We start from the raw sequence: 17,832 nt of genomic DNA, 5'->3' as shown, positions 1-17,832 counted from the left end.
ACCTCTTTAGTGTAGGAAGTGGTCAACCTAAATTGTCATTGGCTAGCTGAGGTTAATGTTTTACACATTAGACTATGAACTTCAGCATTACCTGTTTTGAACCTGTTACATATCAAGCTGTTTGTTAACTTTACTGACCATGATCAAATTGGATGCAAAATTTCATTTTGTCCTGAATGAGTGCAGCAGCATGTGATGTACATCCACCAACCCCTCAGCTCCCCTCAAAAAAAAAAAAGAAAAAAAAGACAGTCACCAAGAAAACACTGAGATTCATATCTTTTATTTTTTTTCTGGCATGTAAAGTACAAATAATTAAACAATTCCATGAAAAAGTCCTCAAGCGTCTTCAGTTGAAATCCCAGTAATAAATATCCTAAACTAAACTGAAAGGTTTAATATTTTTTCCCCTTTGTAATGTGTTTGTCTTTGTTTGTTCATGTTTGGAAGTGTGAGATTTTTCTTCGTGACACATAGACACTGAGATCAGGAGTTCTGCTTTTGATCTTTTTTTTTTTATTGTTGTTCGTTTGTTTTATTCTATTATTGTTCTGTTATTCCTGGAAAATGGTTTCAGAAGAACGTTGCTAAGTAACTCTGTGTCCCTCCTAAATTAACTGACACAAAATACAACTGGTTGAGAAACAGAGTGACCACTGACCCCTTTATCTAGCTCAGCGCCTCGCCTCGCCTTGCCTGGCCCGTCTCCCCCGCTGCGCTTTCTTCGCCCACGTCTGCTAAACGTTGCGCTCTAGCCCTCCCACTGACTCTTTTATTTTCTAGACCGCTCTCTCGGTCGGTTTGGCGGCTGTAAGGCAGCGGGTGAGAGGTTTTTGGCGAGGGACACTGAACTTTAGGCCTAGCTGTGGGTCCGGACCGCGCCTCAACATGCCCCCCTCCCCTGCCCTAGGCCTCGCTCCGGGCCCTGATTCGCTATGGGGTTCTGAACGTGGTTGGAAAAACAAGACTGTGATTAGATTAAATAATCAGAAGGTTTTCATTTAACAAGACAAACAAAACACAGGCATTAAAGGCATAACATCTAGCACACAGCATGTATGTTTATACACTTCAATTAGTTTAATATAGCAGTGCATTCTTCGCCTATGGAGAACTTTTCCAAATTGTAATTCTAAAGCAGATTTTTTTTTTCTGTTTTGTTTTTTTATTTTTTTATTCTTTTTTTTAAATCTATTTGTTCCCTTTAAAGAAAAACAAAAAGGTGTAACCACATTTTGGCAAAATGAAAAGTATTTAAACTTGCAAATATAATGAAATAAATATACACAAAACATACTTTCATACGAGGCAATAATAATAATCATAATAATCATAATAAATAGTTTTTAAGTTAACAATAAGTTAAAACTACAAGCTTAAAGTCGCCCAAATAATACAAGTTCATTGGCGCTATATTGATCTTTTTTTTTTCAGTTTAAATTATGTTGCAACGGAAGCTACCACAGACTTTTACAAACACAATTAAACACATTTTGATTGAAAAGAAATACTTCTAACTAATTCTAAAACCTGCATACACTGTAAGAACAGCAACTAATTATAAATAATGGAAACAAATATAAGAAACCGTACCCAATAAAAGGAACCGAAATGAAGTATTCGACCCACGTGTGTCCTCTATGGCAACATCAACAACACAAATACGCTAAGTTAACGTGTGATTCTGATATGTAAACTAAATCAATCAATTACAGGAAAAATGATACTCTGAAATCAACATGGGCTAAAACCGATGATATTTTAGACGGTATTCCATTCACGGTCTTTTAGATTTGCTCTTTTCGGTAGGCTACCATAGACGGCTGTTTTGTTTTAGCTTGCATGGTCAGAGCACTAATAAGGGGGTGGAGGAAGGGATAATGGACATTTTTAGAGACCAGAGCTCTTGGTGCTTGTTTGATTCTTCTCATGAATCTGTTAGTTAACACTTTGTTTTTCATTTTGTTGTTGTTCGTAACATTTGATCCTTTCATTATTCTGCAAACCATTTCAGTGTGACGTTTAATTTCTTTTTTAAAAAATATATATATCTTTTGTTCTCAGTCAATATAAAAACGAAGCACATTGCACTTACTGTTCCATAGGAAAGTTTTTTTTTTTTTTGTCTTTTTTTGTCTTTTTTTAATGATTATTATTGTAGTTGCTCAAGCGGTGCAGTATGTTTGTTTCCTGCCATTGTCCTTGGCTCTCTGAGGGGATGGGGGAGCGGTGTAGCTAAAGGGTTCGTCGGGACGACGCTAAAACCTCCCTAGGGTCACCAGGTGCACTACAGGGTTGCACTGGTCACTGTATCTACCCCATCGCTCATTTTAGAGGGCGGACCAATCTTTACGTCTAGGATTTTTGTCCCCTTTAGGGCACACCACCGATGAGTTCCATGATGAGTTGCGTTAGCGAAAGAAAAACATGTTGCGATGTTAATGTGGCATAAGCTAAGGGGTTTACTTTAAAGTGTATCACACAGTTTTGATAAGATGTGAATGCTGTGGAGGTCCTGGAGACACTGATATGTGTTGTGTGGTTCAGTGTGTGTGTCTAAGTGTATGTGTGTGTGCAGTCACACTCTTGCTAAATGTTTCAGACTTAATTTTTCCCTTCATCAGTGACAAAGCTAAGATCCCTTGGTTGGTTAGTGCTTGTGCAAAGGAGCAAAATTAGGTGTTGACGATATGATGGTTGAACACAGAAGATATGTGAAGTGGAAATTAAATAAAAACAAAGAAATCTAGACAGCACAATGATAGACATTTGCTTGTTGTGTTGACATACTGGCGAATATAATTCACTATGGTGTGAGAATTGATTACATTGATAAGTGCAGCTACATTGCATTGTCAATTGTTTTACTTTTTTTGGTGCACCGAACATGCTGAAGCGTTAAGGTGATTTCTTCTTTTTTGTTTTTACCGATACAAGATGAGATGCTCTGGGTGTTCGATGTGACGCCGTTTCGAGCTTCACTGCACCGTCGTTGAAGCAACGCTTGATTATTATTTTTTTCAACACTAGAGAAACCGTAACGTCATTTTCCTGCGTTAATGCGTACATGTACCTGTCTGCTGATTCTTTATTTTAAATGTTTCGTATGTTTATCTTTTTTTTCTTCTTTTTTGTATTTTTGAAAATGAAATGGTTTCACTGCATGTAAGTCTTAGTCCCCAACCCTCTGATCCCCTCCCTTACACCGCAGACTGGCCCTCTCTCCCCAAAGTTGAAAACTCTGAAAATAAAAAGCCATGCGGTGTGTCCAAAGATTTCCACGATTTAAGAATCTGTAAAAATGTCGCACAAGGTCTTGTTTTTTTTTCTTCGTAGATATAAAAATATATTAATCTCTAATGTAATCCTTTCAAAGAGATCATTGTCCTCTTTGGCTAACACAGCGTTATTTAGAAAAGCAAAATGTCATTTGATTTGAGCACACATTTACATCTTTCAGTTCTTTTCTTCATATAACGTGAAGTTTTGCGATTTTACAGCAATGTCTCTCCCCATGGAACAGTTTCGTTTGTTTTATCGCAGAGCTGTGGACAGCTTGGGCATTGTTTTTAATGTATCTAGAGAATTTTTCAGTAATGAAATGCATATATTTTTTTAAAAATTCATTTTTTGTGTAGCTCGTGTGGCTGCGACTTGCTTTAAAGGGCCTTGAGGACTATAAATTTGATTTGATATGTAGCTGTTTAGATATGCAGGGGCTGCTAAAATGGTTTGGGAAAGCGAATTATAATGCAATTCTGTTTAGTGAATGGAGCTAAATGTATGTGAGAAGTTATGAAGACCAAGGATGACCAATCCCAGTGGCCCTTGACCTTCATAACAACACACTCTTTAGCTCAAAGAGCTGACACACAGCGTTTCCTATTCCCGAGCCATTCAGACCTGTTTAAGATGATCTAATATGGTTCTGGATTCCGCAGTCGTCCTTCGTAATTGGTTTGAAAGACTTTCAAAAGAATTCCAAATGCCATCACCATGGGAACACTGTCGAAAGGCCCCTAGATACACAGACAACTGCATGTGGTGGAATTGATTCTAAATTCTAAAACTCTAAAACTGTGGAAAGATATGTGGAGATCCTAGGTCGCAATGTTTCGCTATGCCCTCCAGCGGAGGTGTGTGTCTCTGTGTGTGTGTGTGTGTGTGTGTGTGTGTGTGCGCGCGCGGGAGTGTCTCTGTGATGCACGTTGTCTTTTGGTGTGCTGAGGTGATTGTGATGACCCCCGGGTGACCTCACGATTTTTGACTACCATCTACATCGTTTGTTCTGTGGCTGTTGGGTTGGACCTTGAGTAAGGTGTGTGTGGTGCCATAAGGCAAGTTTGCAACCTAATGTAGAGCCAGGAAACTGTAATCAAAGTTCTAGAAAATGCTTACATATTTGGCTATTATAACCACCTTAAATGTTGAATATATAGTTATATCATAATATATATAAGAGAACACTGTTTTAATCATTTTTCTCTAAAAAAATCACTGATTCAAAATGCCCAAGTGTAAAAAAGTGACTACATCCTCTGAAGTCAGACAGGAGAGTAACCAGGGCAAGATTTCGGGTAAATTGCACGTTCGATTAACTTTTTTTTTTTTTTTTTTTGCGTTCATTTCGTTCCTTCGTTGACCAGTTCTCCTACTTTGCCTGAATTAAATTAAATCTCTGCAGACATTCTCTGTCACATTCATTAGACTGTCCCTCCTCGTGGATTTCCCAAGCCCCGACTCACAACTCTGCTAATTCAATACAGGCAAATGTTGGGAAGGACTAGCATGTTGTGAAAAAGGGAAAAGAAAAACAACTCTACTGGTGTATTTTTGTTCGAAACAACTAAACGTGTGTGTGTGTGTGTGTGTGTATGTGTGTTAGAGAGAGACTCAGTCCAGGCCCATGTAGAGTGAATGTACAGGGAGCTCAGTAGCTCCCCCTGCATGTTAAAGAGCAGTAGTGACTAGGCCTTCCTTCAGGCCTTGTGTTGCTTGCTGGTCTTGAAGGAGACCTGCAGCACGCGGTCGCCCAGGCGGTAGCCGTTCAGGCTGGCGATAGCCATGGCCGCCTCGTCGTAGTTGGTCATGGTGACAAAGCCAAAGCCCTTACATTTGTTGGTGGTGAAGTCACGGATGACCTTGACGTTTGTGACGGCTCCGAACGGCCCAAAGAGCTGCCACAGGACGCTTTCATCAGCTTCCGGGGACAGGTTGTAGACAAAGATGCACCAGCCGGCTCCGGTGGGCCCGGTCAGGTTGACGCCGGCTAGACTGGTCATGCTGTCAATGGTTATGGGGGAGAATCTGGGAAGGAAAGAAGGAGAGCTACCATGGGTGTCATTCTGAAGTTCAGCACAGAGTGCTTCTCACTATCACATGTCCCTGCCACTTTTGTCTCTTTGAGGACTGGACACTCGCTCTCCACAGCCTTAAGTAGGTAAGAAAATGGGCAGCTATTGTATTATTACCTAGGTTGACCAAACCAAACTCTAGTCCCTGTTAAGACACATAATTCACAGTGTAACAATATACTTAGCAAAACAGAAACCTAGAGAGGGATGAAGGCAAATCAGAAACAAATCAACGGAAAATTGGAACGAACAGAGGAGACGCAAACGGAATCTTGTATGTCCATGCTGGTGGAAAAATATACATTAAAGCAACCAAAACTGAAAAAAATAATAATGTTAGTTCAATACAGAAATACATACAAATCAGTTCAATCAAGGAACCAACCAAAAGAACGAAAAGGTTCAACAAAGCCATGCCAGAATGTCCTGCTGTGATATCAGCTACGTCAATCTAGTCTACTGAAAAGGTGGTTTATCAAATCAAATCTCTAATGGTAATGCATAAGTCAGCAGGTGATATTCCGGGCACTTTGTTTGAGCTTGTTTAGGCATGGATGCTTTTGAAAGGACACCTTTTTTTTTTTTTTTTTTGGAAATTACCTCTTGACTCCGTAGCTGGCGTTTAGTAAATTGTCGAGTCTGCAATGCAAGAGGAAGAGTGACGGAGGTGAAGATATTAGTTGCAAGATCCAACAACCAGTGCAAAGCGTTCTCATGCAGCCACTTCAGCCACCAGGGGGAGCTCTTTACTGGGCACTGCATCCACCAATCATCAGGCGGCGTCTCGCCGTTAGACTGACGCAGTGCTTACAGAGCCCTCAGGCGATGGATTGAGAGTACTGTGATGAATGCTTGTGAATGCATCCATGATGTGACTGATTCACATGCAGTGTTTTATCTCTAAGCAGGGCAGTTCTTTTAAAATGAAGCACTGCCTCAGATGGGCCCGTTGTGATTTGTTGCAAAAAATCCCCCTGATGGCGTGAACGCGCTGTGGTTTAAAACCGGCAGAGGAAGAGTAGGGAGCGATAGGGGTGTGGGCTGTAGGTGGGAGCAGTACCTGAAGCGCTGAGTCTGGTGGTGCAGAGGGCCAGTGAAGCGGCGAGCAGCTGTCTGGTAAAGCTGGGTAAGCAGGGCCTGTCCCGTCTTCTGACTGGGGTTGTTGGCAAACTTCACGGTGATGGGCTCGGCGGCACCCAATGGCTTTTGACCATTCAGGCCTTTGATGGCCTCCTCTGCCTCGTTCCTCTTATCGAACCGAATGAATCCTACTCCGCGCGATATACCTGCTCCGGACAGAAAGCGAGGCAAATGTTAGCACCGTCAATCAAATCAATGACAGATACGTGAGTCATGTGGTCACACAGGGTTAAACCAGACTGTTTACTTTATTACTTTATCTACTTTAAAAATGATAACCATATTCATTGCACACCATTTAATTTCCATACTATGACATATTTCTCACTGATACAGGAAATTTGATGATAAAAAAAATGGGTGGGATTTGATTTTATGTACTGAGAGGTTGGCTTTTGATTAACACTGTATGTTGTCAATATCAAAGAAAATGCATAAATAGTTTTTGATTTTTTATTATTAAAACGTACAGGTGAATAATGCATAACTATATTTCAATAGATGTCTTTATTCTTTCGTTAAAAAATTTCTGTGAGGTTCTACTGTTTTTTTTTTATTCATTTTATTCATTTAATCCTTTTATACCTAAAGGATTAAATTTTTCTCATAAAGTTTATTTATTTATGTTTTTATTTGACAGTAAGATCAGGAATCAAGATTATTATAGTTTACTAAAACTAAAAGATTATTTTTTTTTTTTACTTGAAATACTGTACAATAAAAAAAAATCAGCTAGTTGCCAAACATCATTTGTTTAGTTAATACTAAAATAACTGAAATTAAATTGATAAAAACTACTCGTGTTTAAACATACCTAAATAATTACTAAAACTGTAACTGAAATCAAATTAATTCAAAATATTACCAAAATAACACTGCCAGGAATGTGCATTAGATATGCAAATACAGGGTTATTTTTGATTTCATGTTGACTGTGGTGGAGCCTATAGCTTATTTTTGCATCACATCCAGAGCTTTATTGAGATTTTTAATCCTCACACAGGGTGCCTATGCTGTTAGTGGAAGTGAGGTAACGTTTACCTGTGACCTGGTCTACCAGGATGCGTGAGGTGATGATCCTTCCATACTGGGAAAACAACTGCTCCATGTCTTTCTGACTCATGGTTTTAGGCAGGCCGCTCACGTACAGGTTGGCATCGCGTATGGAAGCTGAGCTTGGTCTGGCATAGGACACCTACATTGCACACACACACACACAAAACAAGGGGCTGCAGTTTAGGATTTCTTTTAATAGAAATATTAAGAAGCATGCATCAAGACAGCTGTGACAGTCCTAAACTCCCAGCAGTGTAGTCGAAGCAGATATGTCACAGTACTGCCACGCTCAAAGGCGAGACATCGGCCCACTCTCTCTCATCCCTCCTTCCTTGAAATCCATGTCTCTTGCGTGCACTTCACTCGAACCAAACCCGGTTCCCTTATTAAACACTACTTCAGCTTCACTGTGCTCCTGACAGCAGAAACATGAACCCACTCTCACATTCACACTTCCCCCACAGACACATCGACACCCTATGCGCCGATTTGAGACCAGCTCCCTCGGGGATCAAAATTTGATATCATTGGCTGTTATTCTAGCCGGTGATTTTCCACAAGACAGCAGCATTTAGAACCTGTTCCGCTTTGGGACGTGTCATGTAATATCAAGTCCAATTAGGCATTTGTTTTGACGTTCAAATATTCATCTCATTTTTATATTCCCTTCTATATTCCTAAAACTCTCCCACTGAGCCGCCTTGCTCGTGTTTGAGATGCGAACAGATTTTTCTCATAAAATATGTATATTTATGAGTTTCTGTTTGAAAGGGGCTGACTTTGATTGATGGTGTCAGTGTGTGCGCATGTGGTTTTTTGAGATAAAGAGATTGGCCCCCTCCTTCTCCTCCATCTCTCCTTTGTCTTCTCTCTCAAGGGGAAACTGCTCCTCTGGCAACCGGTGAACCAAGTAAACAGATTACAAGATGTCCAGCATCCCTGACAACTCCCCAAAACACATCCTCACAAAATACCCCATGAAAAAACAAAAGCAAATCAAATAAAAAGCACAATGCCAATTCATTCACATGGAAATGTGGCACCCTCACTTTACCAAAACTCTGGATTATTCTGGTACGATCATTTCTATTCAACAGTATTACACATACAACTAATATTTCTCATTTATATATAGACATATTTTATTTAGAATCTTTTTTTCTTTCTTTTATATATAATCGATTTACCTTTATATGGCATATATAATATAATACTTTTTACAAAAGCTATTTTTTACTTATTTTCTAGCATACTTTTTTAGAATTTAATCAACTTTAATATAATATAATGCTATATTGTAAAACATTTACAGTATATAGCCTATATATATATATATATATATATATATATATATATATATATATATATATATATACATATAGCCTTTTTCCCAATACTAATATAATGTAATATTTTTTATTTGTATTTTGCCACATATATATTATTTTTTTACCAATGGTCCTGTTTTACTTATTTACTAATATACTGTTTTAATATATATTTTAATTAAATTTATATTGCATATGTACTTTTTATTATTTTTCTACAAATGTTTAGCACCATATAGCTGTTTGCTAATGTTTACATATATAATTTAGAATTTATATAAATTCTAAATCAAGAAGAAAAAAACATTTTCTGTCTGTAACCTTTTTCTTTAATAATGGGCTCTATAACAAAGCATTTCATTTCATTTTTTCAACATACATTTGCATATTTGAATCTGATGACCTTTATGTAAGCGATTACAGCAACAACAACGAAAATGTTAAGCAAGTAAACTTGCTTTTATCATAAACAGGAGTCTATTTTAAATGTGTTCAAGCCATTTTACGACGTCCAACCAAGTTTTTGCATGTTTCGCCGTCAGACCTTGGCAGAATTATGTGTTTTTTCACCATATGTGTGTTTGCGTCTTGCAGGCCAGTATGACTAAGCAGCGGTATTGTTGAGGTAGGGGTGTAATTGTGCAGTGAGTGGGTGAGTGTACAGCAGAAACTGGAGGGGGGAGATGTATTGGAGGGACGTGATCCTGCCCCATAATTAACCCTCTCCCTGTCTCTCCCACAGATGGTGCCTGCAGCCCATATGGCCCCTAATCCTGTCATTGGCATTCGGCTCCTTCCTAGCCTTTGCTCCTGCGCCCCGTCTCCCTCCCTCCCCCACTTCCATCCTGGCTATCGGCTCTCCACCTTTCTAACAATGCTGTATTGACATGGAAAATATGACATTTGCCCGGCTTTGGATTTGAGGGCAGTGGGCACACGAACGTTGAATGTCAGAGAACAGTGGCCAAGCCGGATGAATGCGCTGAACAAACAAGACAATTAGGACAATAGCAGTCGGACTCTGTGTTGTTTAAATAACTATCCCATTAATGTTCGCCCGTGGACTGCAGTCATTATTCACTGAAAAACAGTGCGTGACAGTTTCAAATTAGACTACGGGATGAAACTGTTCTGCTGGTCATATTGGCCTATCATGCGATTTACATGATATGAGCACATACAAACACACGCTAAGTCTGGGGAAGCTGCTTAACTGCTGATACTTGCCTCGGCTTTGATGTGTGGTGATCAGGTGTAGGCGCAGACCGACTGTTTATTATCTCTCGCTTTCAGAAACCCAGGCAGACCTTTCCCCACCCCAAAACCCAGCTGAATTGGGGACAAAGAAGGCCCTAATTAGCCAAGATTGCAGGCAGATGGGGCTCTCCGTGTTGACCTCCAAGCCTCACATTGCGTCTCCCTAATTACATTTCCATCACAATCACCTCTGCACACAAACCATTGCTTTCTGACCTCTACTTTCTCTTTTCTTTTGCTCCTTTTGTCCCCGCCACCGATTCCTCCCCTTGCCCCTCCCAGTCTCCTCCCGTCCTGCTGTAACGTCTGTCTTGGGCCCTGCTTTATTCCTCCCCATTGAGTGATTGAAGAGCGTGGCTTCATGAGTTTCTTACCTTGATTGTTTTGGTCTGCAGTTTGAGACCGTTGAGCGTGTTGATGGCCTTGTCGGCATCATTGGGATCCACGTAGTTTACAAAGCCATAGCCCAAACTCTGGCCTGCAATTGTATGAATGAGAAGGCATTGGTGAATTCTGCTTTGATGCTAATCTTCACCAAGACCAAATCGCGTGCTCACCTGTAATTTTGTCTCTGACTAATTTGCAGGACTCAATTTCTCCAATACTGCCGAATAGGCTCTTGAACTCCTCCTGGGTCATGTTCTGAGGCAGGTAGTTGACGATCAGGTTGGTTTTGCTGTCGTCCGCAGCACCGTTAGTGCTAATGACGGGGCCGTTAGGCAGGCTGGTTCCGCTCGGACCATTGGACACCTGAGTTTCCATGGTGCTAATTATCTGCAGGTGGGAAAATGACAAATTACACTCTGAGTTGGGTGAAAACGCATAATTTGAGGGGCGTAATGCTTTGCATCCTGGTTGAGGGGTTAAAAATCAATGCGTCTGAATGCTATAGGGCTGGAGGAGAACAATATTCCACCTCCCCTCCTCCTCTGACCTCCTCCCTCACTTCATCTCTCTCCAACTCTCAGCCCCTGGCCCTGCAGATGTCACAGTCCATTCACTCTCTCCCAGCCCCCTTCATGCTATCCAGGGTCAAACAGCATTACATCACTCGCCTCTGAGAGGATACACATAAATGTATTTGCTAACTCTATTTTTTCATTTACTTTTAAAAAATGTAATTCCGACAAATAAAGATGAGAAGATGGCACCTTGTTTATATAAAAAGTGTGTGTGTGTGTGTGCAGGTGTCTGAGTCTTTGGTTCATCCGTGTTGGTGTGGTGCACAGCATGATGGTTAATTTGGTCTGTAGGGGATTTTCAAAGAACAGATGTATGCAGGTTGTAGACGCTACTTCAGTCTTTAACGGTCCCTTTCTGTCACAATGTACAACTGGAGTTCTTAAAGTCAGTGCTGTGCATCGCACCATAAGAAATCCAGCATTTTTATCTCTTTAGTTTTTGTATTTCTCCCAAGGCTGCTACTCTCAAGAATTTACAGATTGGCGCGTGTAATGTATGTTCATGTATTAGTCATCCTTAGTTGACTGAAAGCACTCTTTCCACAGAACGGCCCCTGGGGTGGAACAGGGAGTCTCACCAACTTAATTAACAATGCATCCGTCATCTTTTTTTTGTTGGAGTCCCACGATCAACAGGCAGAATCATCTGCCACAAGTGTCTTCGTTTTTTTTTTTTAGATTAAAATTAATTTGAGAAACCCTTCCAGGAACGTAATTGGAAATGAACGAAAGTGTATCTGATATCTAATTAAGCGTGTAATTTAAAAATTTATGTTCAGTTGCGCTAACAGGTGAATTTATAGTAGTGTGGGAAGTCTGTTCCTTTGTTCTCCCTTCAGCATTGCCTCTTCCTCTCATCTCTCTGTAATGCTCTGTCTCTTCGGTGGAATGATTTATTCTTGCCTTGAGCCTTACCTCTAACCAGGTTGCCCAGGTAACAGCAGCTTGACGACTGTTGCTATTGGCTGGCTTCTTGACTTTTAGTGTGTGCATGTTCGAGAACTAGCGCTCGGTTAAAATCGCTTTTTGTCTTGCATTAATAAAACAAGCTTTCGGGGCAGCCGGAATTTATATCTCAGGCAAATTGACACTGACAAGGAGAAAGCTCAGAGAGACGAGTTATTAAAGCACGGCAAACATGGATCTAGGCAAAACTGACTGTCACCAAAACAGGAATTTCCAAGAAAGGGGCGTTCGTTTGATCATGAATGGCGATAAAATGGCATCTTTTGCTTGGGCAGTAGCCCATAGCCTTCATAGCCTAGGAACTATCTCGGGTTTAGAATATAAACCTACTCAAACAGGCCCTCTCTATGCCTTGACACAAACGGAGTGAGTCTTGACACAAAGTGACAGGATCAGGGCAAATGTGATTTGTGAACTGAAGTAAACCTCCCTATGGCAAGCCACCCATCCTCAGCGACGAATGTAGGGAGTTACACAACACACAGCCTCTTTGGCTGACACGTACACTATCTTACAGCCCAGATACTTTCGCCAGCACAGCAGAGGTAGAGGAGGAAGAGCACTTCATCCTAAAATACATGACTCACAGAGACAGGCAAGAGACTGCTTACTGCTGGAGTTCCTTCCACTGTGCTGCTTAAACATCACACACCTTACCAACTGTCCCTGAATCTACGCCATTAAAAATAGGCATTTCGAAACAAAATGTGGCCACCGAGCGGGCTTTGGCGCTTCCGTCCCAGCCTGTACTTTTCTATTTCTGGGAGAGTTCTCCCTCAATATTTAATGCACCGCATCAGCATCGCCTACACAAGGAGACAGACTCGCACGCAAACAAGAGCCCTGCATCTCTTACGCAAAACCTATTACCTTCCCACCAGCGCGCTGATAAGGATAAATGACTGCTAAGATTCCTCTTAGTGAGTCTGTAATTAGAGTCTACTGAAATGACCGTCAAGCCTTGTCAAACAAAAGTGATTTTTGTCCCATTTTGTAGAGTGGCCTTATCTACTATGTACTTACATAAAAAAAAAATAATTACAATGTACTTATTGTGATCATTTTTTATTGCAAAACACTCCTGCTATTGAGTTGGGATACAGGTATGATTAGAGATAGGGATTGGTAGGATTTAGGTTATTTAAATTGTAAGGGATGGTTCAACAGTGTAACTACAATTGTTATTACAGAAACCAATTACAGATCAAATTACATGCAGGTATTTATAGAAGTACAATGTAAAAACATGTATGTACGCAGTACATACACTATCAAATGTATCAAATGATTTATTTAAATCTAAGTACATAGTAGTTAAGGCCACCTAATATAAAGTGTGACCAGATTAATTTTTTTCCTTTTGAATGTCACAGTACACAAATGTAAGAAAAAAACAAGCCACTTGGTTTAATTACCACCATTTTTGTTATTGAGAGACATAATGTGACTGACTTTAATAAAAATGTAGATGATTTTAAAATATGTTAATAAATTCAAATACACTAACAGCCTTAAACACATCATGCTTTAAAAAAAAAAAAAAAAAAACAGGCCTGAAAGCAGCATGAGAAAAAAGCAATCTGACTGTAAAGACCATCGGCTCACGTCACTTCCTTAATATCCCTGTGTAGTGAGGAAGCCATTTGCTTAAAATAAACACAGTCTCTAACAAGATCCGGAGAGGTAAACAAATAAAGCATAAGGCTGATCTAATCTTTAGCTGTATGTAACATGTCAACATTAATTTGCAGACTGCCAGGGTAGCGATTCCCGGCATTATCAGTCAACGAAAATGAATCTGTTCTCGTGACATTTCTGACGCTTAACGCAGACCTTAATTTTGTCATTTGTAATTCATAAACGTATACGTGTCTGGACGGGCCTCCTGACTGAAATGGGAATGTTGGATTACCAATAGGCCGTTTCAGTAACAGATTACAGGATTATCCTAAACAAAAGACATTAGCCACACTCTCACTGCAGCTTAAGGGATCACTGTGGCAGCAGTAAAACAACAGGACACAAGTCAAAACTGAACAGATAAACCCTTTTATTTGTTTTTGTTTTTTGTTGTTGTTTTTTCGGTGAATTGGGATAATTTCACTCGTGAAATTTGCAGCGCGAAAGATCATTGATTTATCACGCGGATACACAAGTCTCTCTTATATTAGTACTAGTAAATAGTAAATAGTACTATTTTATTTAAAAGCTATTTATTTGCTATTTTCAATTATCAGAATTCTGAAAGAACGCGGGAAGAAAAGGCGCTCGCCGTATTCCGGTATTCCTGTTTGGTCGCTATCCAGAGTGCTGAAACCGGGAGTGGCTCAACATAGACAACTACCTACAAATATCCTTGGTGCCGCGGGCTCCGTTTTATCAAGTGGGCATTAAGCTCTTAATGTCGTCCTTATAAATAAACACGTTTGCGAGTCGTTTAAACTCGTTATCCTCTCGTCCTTTGATTGGACAAGTGCGCGTGTGCTCTGTGGGCATTCACAAATCCGAGCTCCTTTTTGCTGAATAAACGTATTGACACAAGCGAACAAAAGAGCCACCCGTTCCTCCTCTACAGAGACCATGGCAGCACTATGAATATTAATGTAAACAGTAGAGCTTTGTGTCGAGACCAGAGGCTGCGGGACTCTCCGGGAACAATGAGCATTGCAACTGTCTTCACTTTTACTATATTCTACAGGAACAAGACCATTTAATAATAATAATAATAATAGCAAAAATATTAAAAATGTACATTTAATTAACAATGTAATCGAAGAAATGCCTCTAGCTCATGCTTTTCCTTTATATAAAAACACCTGTATAATATTCTGTTCTATTGTATGACAATTCATATAGCACAATTAAAAACAACCCACGCTGAACAATGTGCTTTACAATAACTAAAACCACAACAAATACAAACAGAAACAATTCAATTGTAATGGAGTAAGATTTATATATAAAAAAGTAATAAACAATAGAAAATGCTTCAATTATTAAATGCATTATCAAACAGAAAGGTTTTTGTGTGTGTGTGTGTGTGTGTGTGCTATTGTAGTTCTTTTTTCTCACCCGAAATCCATATTTAAATGGAATGATCGTAATAATTAAGTTAATTTGATTAAAATCCGTTTCTGTACTGTACCTGTTCAAAATAATCACCGTTCAAATTCACAATAGACGAGGCCTGGTGATCCTACAGCGTGCGTAACGGCCTTGACTAGCTACTGTCAATCATGTATATTATTTTAAAACGCCGTCTTTTTCTTTAATTGGCAATCCCCTTTATGAACGATTAACGAGGAGCTCGAGTGTTCAGACGGTTGTGTTGTGTTGTGTATCGTTGTGATGTCCTCGTCCTTGGATTGCGTACGCGACTGGTTTGGAGAAGGTTATCTGACTCAACGGTTTTATGTGCTTTGGCACTGCGGTAGAGGCTCGTGCTCACGGAGGACTGCGGAACAACACGCCGAGGGGCCCGTCATTCATCCATCACAACATCGATTGAGACTTAAAGCGAAAGAGAAGCGCGTCGTTGCCTATCGCCTTTTGTTTGAGGTCACTATAAAACAAGGCAGGCTGTCCTTCACCGCAGAACAATATATATTTACTTATTTGTCAAGGCTAGAGGCCTCTATAACATCAAACGCAAAATGTCAATGGTATAGCTAGTGTAATATTCAAAGAGTAGGCTTTTAAAATCATATTCTACAACACGAGTCGCCATTAAAACCAATCTACTATTATCACTTCTTTCTGATAAGAAACAAAGACGGTTAACAGCACGCGCATCACTTCGAGCAGGCCTTGAGAATTAAACGTCATTAATTAATCTTAACATTCTAAATGAGAACACGTTTGTATTCAAATAAGCGCTTCTGTTTATGTTTCCACACCGAAAATCTACGTGAAGACGGTGATTCTGCGCGCGTGCCATCGCTGTCTTCTTTTAGAGAAGACACGCCCAAAACGCTTTCCCTCAAGGCCTTTGTATTCCACTCAAATTGCTTATTTACACTCGTTCGGAGTCGTCATATTTTTGGCGAGGGAAGGAGAAAAGCGCAACTCGCTAAGATGTCTCAAGAAATGCCTGATATTTAGCCGTTTCCAGACATAACATTTCGCCTTTTCCTCTCTCGCGGTGTCTTATATTGCTTCGCAAGCTTTAGGAATCTCCAACGGATGCATAATATCTCCCATCCCCCGCTGAGTGACTCGACCCTTTTCTTTGCCTTTGCTCTTGATGGGCTCTCAGCCTCCGAGGCATCGTGTTTTGTCTCCGAGATTCAGTCTCGAGCATCCTTTCCGAGCGAGGCATGTGCCCTCTCACGCCCTTCTTCTTCTGCCTCCGCCGCGCCTCAGCTATTTCTGAGGAATTCTTTGGCGCTCTTTGTTAACAATGGCTAATTATCGCCTGAACGCGTTTAATCAGTTGATGTAGGAATACATGTATATTGCGGAGGGTTTTACGTATTACGTGATTTATGACGAGTGGCTCTTACGGCAGGAGAAAGCAATGTTTTGAATCCCCTCAGAAAACGAAGCTCGCGCATGCCTGTATATCACATTACTTATAACACGGGCTAATCGTTAATCTTGTTTACTGGATCCGCGATTAGATGTGCCAGTATGTTTGACCAAATGCTGTGTGCATATGTTTTGGTTTGCTTGTATTGATATGCCCTGTATTGTGTATCTGAGTATATATGTCAGCTGTTAGAACTGATTTTGTGGTGATGCTGTTATTGTTTTTTCATGAGATCATGAGAAAAAGGGCATACGTACAGTAACCATTCTTGATGTACAAAGATGATAGTGATCTAGGTCCTTCAAGTCGCAGGTCTTCAGGCCGTCTTGCAGATATTACGCCGTGGCGTGGCTCGAGAGCGACGAATGTCAGGTTCCAAACGAAAAGAAAAAAAAAGAAAAAGGAAAAACGACAGTCTTCGGCAGGAAAGCTCAGCCCGTGTGATTGTAGGTTTCCTCAGCAGTGGGAAAATGAGGAGAAGGGGGTTTTCTTCAGGACGATGATGAGAGAGAGATTTCTCTCCGTGTGGCGTGGGCGATGGTTCAGAAAAAAGAGAAGCAGTGATCCCCAGTAGGGTGTGTCCAGGGGAGGGTGTTGTGGTTCTGCTGTTGTGTGTGTATTTCCCAGCTCCTCGCAGGCTCCTTCTGTGCCTCTGCTGCAATGTTCTTCTTTTATGTGTCCTTCTGGCTGGCAGAGCTTGCTGCTGATTGGCTAATTGTGCAGGGAGGGTACTACATGGCAGCCATTGCAATGCTCTCCTCTCCCATTATCCCCTTCAGGAGAGATCACCGAGAGCCCCCCGTCCCTCCAACCCCCACCATCTCTCCACTCTTCCTTTTGCCCTCCCTTTCTTCCTGCCTCCCCCCGCCACACATGCAGAGCTGAGTGAATAGAGCTCCACCTGCACGCCGAACAGATGGATGCAGAAAAAGACAGGAGCCATGCTTTCTCCTTCTCTTTACCCCTCGCTCGTTCGCTCTCTCTCTCTCTCTTTCTCTCTCTCATCCCCTTACTCAAGCCTCAGTTTTTCCCTCTCTTGATTATTTGTCCTTGCAGCGCAGCTCTTCCTCTCAAATTCCATCTTCTCAGTCTGATGGGCTGCATTTCTAAGAATGCCGTGAATGAGTCCGGCATTTCTTTTCTTCCAAATGCATAATGGCTGTGTTGAAGGCATAACTGTGTGAAGGTCATGACACGGCCCACTGTTTGAATACCTGCCCATACTTATTTAACGGTTCATG

The 17,832-nt window shown here is 40.7% G+C and overlaps 1 protein-coding gene across 7 annotated transcripts; it reads right to left on the bottom strand.

The window, feature by feature from the left end:
- Positions 1-267: 267 nt before the first annotated feature.
- Positions 268-17,359, bottom strand: LOC113082878 (ELAV-like protein 3). 7 transcript variants are annotated; one of them, XM_026254283.1, is made up of 7 exons: positions 16,849-17,359; positions 10,693-10,909; positions 10,510-10,613; positions 7,536-7,689; positions 6,415-6,643; positions 5,955-5,993; positions 268-5,328 (listed from the first exon to the last, which is right to left on the bottom strand). In XM_026254283.1, exons 1-7 carry the CDS (start codon positions 16,855-16,857, stop codon positions 4,980-4,982), a joined length of 1,101 nt encoding a protein of 366 aa, XP_026110068.1. In that variant the 5' UTR covers positions 16,858-17,359; the 3' UTR covers positions 268-4,979. The 7 variants fall into 7 exon arrangements, with proteins under 7 accessions (XP_026110068.1, XP_026110085.1, XP_026110076.1 ...); XM_026254300.1 differs by having other exon boundaries at positions 268-5,307; positions 16,849-17,357; XM_026254291.1 differs by having other exon boundaries at positions 6,415-6,640; positions 16,849-17,357.
- Between the last annotated feature and the right edge of the window lie 473 nt (positions 17,360-17,832).

This window comes from Carassius auratus, chromosome 5, assembly GCF_003368295.1.
Source record: "Carassius auratus strain Wakin chromosome 5, ASM336829v1, whole genome shotgun sequence".
NCBI lineage: Eukaryota > Metazoa > Chordata > Actinopteri > Cypriniformes > Cyprinidae > Carassius > Carassius auratus.
This window is presented reverse-complemented; position numbering and strand designations above follow the sequence as displayed.